General features: G+C 55.9%; 1 protein-coding gene across 1 annotated transcript in view; it reads right to left on the bottom strand.

The window, feature by feature from the left end:
* LOC135111078 (uncharacterized) overlaps positions 1–10000 on the bottom strand; it is a 44299-nt gene that overhangs the window by 1289 nt on the left and 33010 nt on the right. The window contains exon 2 of the mRNA XM_064024009.1: positions 1–6085. This exon is cut by the window's left edge and continues 1289 nt beyond it. Within this exon, the coding sequence (XP_063880079.1) occupies positions 144–6071 (5928 nt within the window). The 5' untranslated portion in view covers positions 6072–6085 and the 3' untranslated portion in view covers positions 1–143. The remainder of the gene's footprint in view (positions 6086–10000) is intronic.

Genomic DNA, 10000 nt, shown 5'->3' with positions numbered 1-10000 from the left:
TCACCATAGTATTCTTATTAATGTAATTACTTATTACTTAATATAAGTAAAGAATTCTTATTAAATCCCTGACTGCAGGGCGCGGGCGGCAGGCAGGGAAAGGCCCCTCGGGTGGTGCATCCCCCGCCGACCTGCACTCACCGTCACCGAGCAGCCGCGTCGTGCGAGCATAACAGGAATGTCTTCATCGTGTGTCGGTGTGTGGGCAGGCGTGGGCTCTGCGTTGTGCTGTGTTTAGCAGGCGTGGTGAACTGTTCCATGAGGCAGGCAGTGGAGGAAGCACCTGATATCGCATACTGTTGGCCACGTGCCAACACCCCCGCCCGTGCCCGCGCCCGCATTACCCGGACCGCCCCCCACTCACTCCCAGGCACGTGAGCGAGGACCTGAGTGGCGGGCGACGCATCCGGTTTTGATTGGTACTGAGGTACAGTGATATAAGAACAAGTGACGTGTCGCTGGCCCTTTTCGCCACTGCCCGTTTCGTATTCTGCCCACGGTGCCGCGGGGAACTGGCACGGGCTCGTAGCACCTGTGTGGCTGAGAGCCAGCGGGCCCCGGAGACCCTTCGTGCTGGACCCTGGCCTGTACCGCCGCCAGGATCCAACCTTCCAGTGATTGTACTTGTAGAAGTGTGAGACCCTGAGATGTGGAGCGCCTGGCGGCGCGGTGTTCACGCGGGCGTGAGACTGAAGGAGACGGTGAGTGGGGTGGTGGACACGGCGCGCCACGGGGAGATACACCAGTGACGGCACGAACTGCCGCTCGTCGCACTGCCCCTCCTGTCCCTGTCCGTCCTCGCCGCCTCTGCCATCATTCAGCAGGAAGGGCTGCATCACGAAGCGGCCGGCACTCGTGGGCTTGGTGGGTGTGGCGTGCGAGGTAGGGACGCCTTCCCCGGACTGATGCTGCTCACGAATATGTTGCCTTAGATCAGTCAGGCGCGAGGCCATGGCGCCACACTTGCGACACTTGTACAGCCGACGGTGGACCGCAGGCCGGCCAAGCCACGTGCCTCGGGCGCGAGGGTTGTGCGTAGCGTGTACGTGCGCCAGACACAGCGTTCGGGACTTGAACCGTCGCCCGCACTGGGAACACCGCCACCGCTTTCGGCGGCGCAGGGTCTTGGATGTGGCCCCCGCCGTGCTTTCTGTGGGAGCCTCTGGTGAGGGAGGGGCTTTGAGTTCTTCCTGGTTATTCTCTTTCTCTAGCATAGGCTTAAACAGTCCCTGGAGATGATGCTGCAGCAGGTGGTTCTGGTAAGTCTCCAGTCCAGTGAAGACCTGAGGGCAGAGGGAGCACGGCAGGGTCTGGCTCAGGACGCTGGGGAAGCCAGACACTCCAGGGACGTGGTTTCGGGAGTGCGCGAACAGCAGTGCCGGGTTAGGTGCCGTGAAAGGACAAAACGAACATTTTAACGCCTCTTCCTTGCTTTCATCTGGGGACGTTCGTGAGTCTCGGTCCGTGGCGACGTCCTGCGGGCTGTGAACCTTGATGATGTGCAGCTGGAGGGCCACCATGTCGGACACCACGTGGCCACACAGCACACAGGTTGGGCCTTGAGGCTGCGGGGGAGCTTCCTTCCACGATGCCTCCATCTCCCGCCACTTCTCCTTTCCCGCCTCGTCGTGGTCGCTGGTGAGGTGGGTCTTGAGCCATTTACGGTTTTTGAAGCGACGTGGACACAATGGACAAAGCTCGATCTCAAACTTGTTGATACCTTCGTCTCCTTCACGCCCTTCCTCCACCATGCCGTGTGTGTTCTGCTTGTGCACGCGGAGGAAATACTTGCTACAAAGTTCTTTGTTGCACAAGTCACACGTCACGCCTCCTGTCACCCCGTTCTCCACGTTAATGCCGTGCATCTTCAGCATGTGCGTCTTCATGAAATATTTATTGCAAAGCTCCTTGTTGCAGATCTCACAGTAGGACCTTGAAGTAGACTGCGGCTTCCGTTCTTCCCGCCCTTCCACCTCCGCCTTGATGCGCTCCATGAAGGAAGTGGGCGGCGCTGGCGGGGTAAACACGCCGTGAGCGCTCAGCAGGTGCTGCTGTAGAATGTAGCGGGAGAAGAAGTCTTTTTTGCAAATGCTACAAAACGCTTGATTTTCTGCAGACAGAGGTGTGGATGGCGGCGATATCTTCAGCGTGGCCTCCTTGGGGGTCTTGGGTGTTTGTGCTCCCTCGCTGGGTGGGCCCGAGACCTCGTCGTGGCCAAGAACGCCGTGCTCTGTCATCATGTGTGCGCGCAGGAAGTATTTGTTTCCCAGCTCCTTGCTGCACACGCGACACCGCACGCTCACTTCATCTTGCCGGTTTAATTGTAGTATCATCGACTGGAGCTTTCGGAGGTCTTCGCTTGCGTCCGACTCCCCGGATCCTGCAGACTCGATGACTGAAGGACGCGGCGGGTCCTCGGCCCTGGACGCCCCGCCCTCATCCGCCTGAGACCTCTCCTCATGGCTGGCTGCCTCGCGCTGCTCCTCTTGCTGTTGTTGGTGATGCTTTTGTAACCTTTGCTGGTGTTCCTGGAGGCGCCTCTGCTGCTCCTGAAGGCGTCTCTGCTGTTCATGTATTCTCTTCTGGTGGGTCTGCTGGCTCCGGGCCTGTTGCTGGGCGTGGAGGGCCAACTGGCGCAGCTGTTCGTGAGGCAGGGGGTGGGGGTGGAGGGTGAGCGGCGGCTCCTGGGGTGAGATAGCTTCTTGTCCCGGCCCGTGGAAGTAATACTTGTGCATCTGAAGGAGGTAAGGGCTGGGGAAGGTTCGACGGCAGATCTCACACTCCAGGTCACCCTCGACGTCCGGCATGGGAGGGCGGACGTCAAGAGTTTGTCGGTCAAGGAGTCTCGTTAGATTCAGCGAGGAATTTTCCTTCGAGTGAGAGGCTTTTGATCTTTCTGAAAATTCTGGTGTGTAAATTCCGTGTTTTTTAATGCGGTGTGTGCGGAGGAAATACTTATTACAAAACTCTTTGCAGCACAGCTCGCAAAAGGCGTCAGGGTTGATAACACCAAGTTGCCGCAACTGCTCAGGAGTGAACTTTGTTCCCGGAGGCGCCTGTACCATGGCGGGCTGGCCCACGCGAGCAATGATGCCTGTATCCCTCGAACTTTCATCTGCACTGCTGCTGCCAGGGGTTCTGTGGCCTTCGCGGAATGTCTCTCGACTCTCCAGGCAGCCGTCGCGACCTGCCGACTTGGCTTCTCTCTCCTGCTCCGCCTCCCGAGTGCCGTCTCTCGCCTCGCGGATCCCAGAAGTTGGATCTTTTCTCTCTGGTTCCTTTTCACCGTAATCTTTCTCATCGTTACTTCCTCGAGTTGCCTCTCGAGATTTTGGACGTTCCTTAAGGCCTTCAGTGTCGTCAGGGCCGCCCATCTTGTGCTCCTCTGCAAGCTGAGGCGCGGAGTTTTTCTGCAGCTGCCGTTCTTCCATTCTCTCCGCCTCTCCTCGCTGCTCATCAGGCTGCTCGTTCTGATGGCACTGCATCGCCTCTTCACCTTCATGAAAAGATGTCTCACAAGAGTTTTCAGTCTCTGCTTCTCTCTTAATGGCACGTCTCTGCTGTTCTGCTTCCCGTTCCTTCTCCTGCTGTTCGTACTGCTCCATTTCCATCTGATTATCTCTGTAAAGGTTTTGTTCTCGCTCTTGGCCCCAGCCGTCGAGTTCTCTCTCCTGGAGTTCTCGTTCGAATTCTCTGTCTTGTTCGCGGTAATGCATGTCCTGCCGCTGTTGCTGCTCCTGCTTTTGTTGCTGCCGCACGCGTTCACGGTCACGCTGCTGGTGCTCCAGATCCCGCTGCTGCTGCGCCTCCCACTCCCGCTGCTGTTCCCTTATGGACTGCGACTCACGTGCGTCAAGGGGGAAATCGTGGGAGTTTGTTAAGCGATTGAAATGTACTAGCGCCGCTCGGTCGTCGCGGAGACTCTGGTGCTCACTGTTGCTGGGTTCACTCCAGTGGTCGCCCCTGAGAATGGCTTCCTTAGACGATTCCTTGAGGACTTCTGGAACTTTCACGGTGTCCCAAGGTGAGCCCAAGGGTCGATCCCAGGGGCTCCTGGCAGAGGTGCTTCTAGTTTGATCCCTCGCTGATTCGTTTGCATCCTTCGCAGACTCCCACAGTTCCCTGCCAGCCTCCCGAGAGTCCCTGAAGACTTCCCAGGGGCTGAAGTAGTCTCGCAGTTCCCTGTGTTCCTGTCCATCCTTGCGGGCGTCTTTGGGCGTGGGCGTTCTGGGATTCCTCGTGGTTTGTGGAGAACTATTATGAGGTGAAGGAAGCGGTGCCACGATGTGAGGCCCGTGCACCTGCAGCTTGTGGGCGTTGAGGGCGGCGCGGCCCCCAACGTCCCTTCGGCAGGCATCGCACCAGCCCTCGGGTCTGTCCGGGGCTACCATGTGGGTTGGGTTTTTGGGTTTGGTGACCACGTCGATGATTACTCCGTGGATCTTTGATTTGTGGCGCTTTAAAAAGTATTTGTTACAAAATTCCTTTTGACACAGTTCACAATACGCCTCCAGGTTGATGACACCTCCGGGTTTACTGCCGCCGCCGCTGCTGCTGCTGCTGCTACTACCGCCACCACCACCCCCGCCTCCCCCCCCTCCACCACTTCCACTGCCACTACTGCTGCTTCTGACACCACTGCCTCCGCCCCCGCCGCCGCCCGCAACACCCGCAACACTGTTGCTGCTGCCTCCGTTATCAAACTCTGACTTGACGAGGGGCATGCTCTTGGGAGGGGCGACTTGCGACAGCAACGGAGGCCGGAGCGGAAGGTTGGTCATATTAGCCGCGATGAAGGCCCCGGCATAGGGTGACCCCACGAACCCTCCTGGACCCAGCGGCGAGGCTAGGGGCACACTGGGACCCAAGGGTGTGGTGTGGCCAGCAGGAAGGCCTGTGGGGGAACTGCTGATCTCGGGTGAATATATGCCGTGTTTGTTTGCCTTATGAGTCTTGAGGAAATACTTGTTGCAGAACTCCTTGTTGCACAGATCGCAGTAAGCTTCCTGGTTAAAGATCCGACTGTGCTGTCCGTGAGCAGAAGACGAGGACGGGGAGCCGACGTGCAGGCCGGCGGAGAGGCGCTCATGTTCTGCCTGCTGAAGGAAGGGCAGCAGGAAGGGAGGAGGGCCGAGAGGAAGGAGCCCTGGCAGGCTGAACTTCATGTCACCAAACGAGGGCGGCATTGGTATGGATGCCGGAGGGCTGCGGGCGTCCTCCTCCCGGGGTCGTGAGGCAGGACGCTCTTCCCAGCGGGGACTAGACAGATTGAGCGGCCCATTGCTGTCGTCGCCCTTCGGCCTCTCCCGCTGTTGCTGCTGTTGCTGCTGCTGCTGCTCTTGTCGTTGTTGCTCCTGCTGTTGTTGATGGTGATGCAGCTGCTGCTGTTGTTCTTGTTGCCTTTGTTGCTGTTGTTGTTGTTGTTGTTGTTGCTGCTGCTGCTGCTGCTGCTGCTGCTGCTGTTGCTGTTGCTGCTGCTGCTGCTCTTGTTCCTGTTCTTGCTGTTGCTGTTGTTGATGTTGTTGCTGTTGGCGGATCTCGTCGTCACTGAGAAGACGCCCGATATGTTCCTCAATAATGTGCCGCCGCAAGGCGTCGTCGGACGCGGCGTTCATGTGGCAGTGTGGGCACGTGTACGCTTCGTCACCGTCTGCTGAAGGGTTGGACACTTCAGAGTCAAACTGCGACTCCTCAGCCTTCACCTGGAACGGGTCTGCCGGCTGTCCTTGCGGCGTTGGCAGACGCACTGGTTTGCTTTGCTTGCGCCGCTTTTTGGCTGAAGCTGATAGCAGGTCGTCCCCGATGCTCCTGTAGTAGTTGTTGAAATGCTCGCTGAGGCTCACGTCTTCTTCCTCCGTGGTCACGTCACCCCCGGAGGTGGACATATCGTGGAGGTCTCCGCCGCCCCCGTAATGCGAGGTGAGACCCTGGAAGTGGGCGTGGAGGTAAGCGTGGTGGGCGGCTGAAGGGTCGTGAGGGGAAGGTGACTGACCCTCCCCGGCCTGACTGACCGCCCCTCCGCGGGACACCAGCGCCTCCAGCAGCCCGGAGTTGAGAGCCGCCGAGGCCATCTCACCGCGCCCGCCTGCAACACAAACACGCCGGGTTAGTGCCGCGGAGGCAGGGTGTGTGGGGGGTGTGCGCTGGAACAGAGTATAGGCATGTGTGTGGGAAAGGTACCGGGAGAGAGTGTGGTGTACGGAAGGGAGCTGGAGTAGTGGTGAGCGATAGAGTTGCTTAGTGTATGAATGGTGGTGAAAGTAGTAATAGTAGTAGTAGTAGTAGTAGTAGTAGTAGTAGTAGTAATGATGGAGAGTCATGTATGTGTGATGGGGAGGAGGGGTAAGGAGAACTGAGCAAGGGGAGAGGGAGGTGGAGGGAGGGAGAGAGGGAGGGAGGATAGGGAATGGTCGTGTAGGAAGGAAAGAGGAAACTTGGTTAAGGCTTTGTTGACAACCCCAAAAGTTGCAATAAAAAAACAATCACAACGTTGACTGCCGCCGCCTACTGCTGCTACTACTACTACTACTACTACTGCTACTACTACTGCTACTACTACTACTACTACTACTACTACTACTACTACTACTACTACTGCTGCTGCTGCTGCTGCTGCTACTACTACTACTACTACTACTACTACTACTACTACTACTACTACTACTACTACTACTACTATTCTCGCTTTTCTTATTTTAGAAAGGAAAGATGATGGAGAGGGCTTCAAAAGTTTCACACACACACACACACACACACACACACACACACACACACACACACACACACACACACACAGAAGCTTGGCCACAAAGAACGCATGTTACCAAAAAAAAAAATGATAAAACAGAACAGTCACGTATTATCCTCTCATTTATTCGCTTCTCTTAATTGCTCAGCTCGTTCATTTCTCTTGAATTACTTCACGTGGCTGGAAATGTCTTGTCAGAGCCTTGAAAACGGGGGAAAGGGAAAAGGGAAGGGAAGGTAGGGGGAGAGGAGGGAAGGTAGGGAAGGGGAAGGGAAGGGAAGGGAGGGGAAGGGAAGAAAGGGTCGGCTTTCTATGGCGCCCGGACGCAATCAATACGTGAGGTGGGAATGTTTACCATTTTCCTCTACCTTCTTTTCTACCGCTTCTGTCGTCTCCCACTCCCGTCTTGCCCTTCCCATCTCTTCTCCCTCTTCAGCCATCTCTTTCTCCCTTTTTTTCCCCTTCTGTTAATCCTCCTGCAGCTCCTCCTCCTAGCTCCTGTTCCTGCTGTTGGTGCTACTCTGCCTGTCTTCCGTGCATTCATTCGGTTTCTCCCTGACACCTCCCGTGCCGTCCTCCCTCCCTCACTTCGCCTCGAGAGTAGGTCATATGGTCCACTACTCCCTCCCTCCCTCCCTCAATTCTCACCCTTATCCTCTCTCTCCTCTTATTCCCTCTTCTCCTCCTCCGTTGCTCTCTTTCCCTCACGCTCGCTCCTTAACACTCGGCCGAAAAAATGTAAATTACACTCCCTAGTTTGAGAGCGTCGCGCCTGAATAAATGATACGGTGATTATAGGGAAGTATGGGCGACCAGACGGAATATGGCTTGCGTGTTTGTGGGTGTGGGTGTAGGGAGGGTCTGGAGGCGGCGGGCAGGGTAGGCTGGGGAAGGGAGACGAGGAAAAGGAACAGGGAAGGGACTGGGGGGAAAGAAGAGGGGAAGCACAAAGGAAAGGAAGGGAAGGGAGTAAAAAGAAGATACATATACAGTTTGTTCTTCCAAGTGACTGATTCCTTAATAGATTTCCAGACAAGACAAACAGATGACGGATTGATTTGCATGGATGACTTCATTTTATGTCACACACACACACACACACACACACACACACACACACACACACACAGCACTATGACCGAGCCTCAATTAAGCCACTGAACTTGAGGACTGACTGACTCGGGAAAATGAAGAAGAATCCACGGCGAAAGTAAAAATAGAGACAAAGAGAAACAGAAAAATGTAAAATCCAACTCCTCTCTCTCCCCTCCCTCCAAATGGAAGAGAATATTGAGGAAAACTCTAAAAAATGGCAACCTGACCGTCATTGAAAGCTAAGTTGCCAGATTGTCGGGATAAGCAATGCCCGCTGTGACCCGGAGACAGCTTGGGCGGGATCAAGGCAGGGAGGATGACCTTATTTGACCCCACAGTGCCCGGGAAGGCGAGGCAGGGCGAGGAAGAGGGCAGAGGACGGACGAGGGGGATGACGAGGAAGACGTGGCACCGCTGTGGAATCGATAAAGCAACAAAAACAACAAACACGCTGAATCCAAGGGCAAGGAATCTCCACGTGTTGGCAGAGAGAGAGAGAGAGAGAGAGAGAGAGAGAGAGAGAGAGAGAGAGAGAGAGAGAGAGAGAGAGAGAGAGAGAGAGAGAGAAAGTTATGAAAGCACAGTCAGATTGAAGTCTTCATTCTTCATTCTTTTCGTGCACACACAAACTCAGACACACACACACACACACACACACACACACACACACACACACACACACACACACACACACACACACACACACACACACACACACACACACACACTGACTTCACTAATAAAAAAAAAAAAGTAACCTCACACACCACCACTTTCTTTCCTTCCTTCCTTCCTTCCTTCCTTCCTTCCCTCTTTCCCTTCCTTACACGCACTCACATCCTTTGAACGAAAATGAAGAAGACAGGTAAAGCGCTGCTTCCCGCCATGACGAACACTGCGTTACTAAATAAAACAAGTGGAGGAGGTGGAGATGGTGTGTGGTAATAGCATTGTCCGTCACGATGTTAGCGGGCAGCACGCTATACACTGCACCACCATCTCCACCACCACCACTACCACCACTACCACCACCACCGCGCACAAGTCCTAACCTTATCTTAACGCGCTCCTGCACCCAGGAGTTGTGTGTGCGTCTGTATATCGACTCGGGTATCGACTTGAGAAGCGGTTCGGTGCACGCGGCAACCAACGGCACTGACCCGGCGCGGCGAGGCACTCCACCATCAGCAGCGGCGGCAGGGGCGGCGGACACGAGGCGAGGCACTCTTGTCTCATATAGGGCCACCACCACCACCACCACCACCACCGCCGCCGCCGCCGCCGCCGCCGCCACCACCTTGTCACTGTCCAGATAAGGATGTCGTGTCCGTCCACTTTGGGCTATAACTCCCAGCACCTTTAATTGAGGACTTCGCGGGACTTCAAGGACACCCCCGTCAGGCAACGAAATACAACACACCAGCACGTGAGATCGAGACGACCACCAGGTGGCAAAAGTCTGAAAATCGACACTCTTATGTAATTGCGACCGTGGTGAGGACTGGTGGCGCTGCTCTTGGGCGACTGACACTGCTACAAGTACAAACCATAAAGCACCTGGCACTTTACCGAAGCAGCTGCTGCCGCCGCCGCATGGGACACCCGCCACAAAGCAGGGAGGGCCAGCACGGGACGCCACTCAGCAGCCAGCACGCCTGGGCCACAGCTCGACACAACTATCCCTCCAGTGTAAGTTCTTAACCGAGTCCTCTGAGGCAGAGCAACTTCCCCTTTCCTCCTGCTACTCTCCCTCCTTCACGACGCCCCACTCTCGCCCCCCTCGCCCCCCACAAGCCATCCAGCAAGGGGGCTACAGGGGAGCTACAGAGGGTCAGACGGGGCTATATATGAGACAGGCGGAACGCGTAATAATCGCCCCATATAAGGCAGCGTCGTGAAGGTCATTTTGATAGAGAGTGCGAGGAGAACGTAGGCCTCTGTCTCCCCCCTCCCCCCCCAAGGGAAAGCCTCCTTTTGCGGTTACCAATTGGCATTTTTTTGTATATTTATTTCCGCTGCTTGGGAGGAGAGGAGTGAGTGGTGCCTGCTGTCTGTTCCCTGTCCCCCCGCCTGCCCATCCCCCAGGCACCCCCTCGCAGCCAGGCACAGCTCAGTTTTGGCGCGGGAAAGCGTTTAAAAATATGTTTCACTTTTAAA

Source organism: Scylla paramamosain, chromosome 21, assembly GCF_035594125.1.
Source record: "Scylla paramamosain isolate STU-SP2022 chromosome 21, ASM3559412v1, whole genome shotgun sequence".
Taxonomy (NCBI): domain Eukaryota; kingdom Metazoa; phylum Arthropoda; class Malacostraca; order Decapoda; family Portunidae; genus Scylla; species Scylla paramamosain.
Note: the sequence above shows the minus strand (reverse complement) of the source record. Positions and strands in the feature narration are given on the sequence as shown.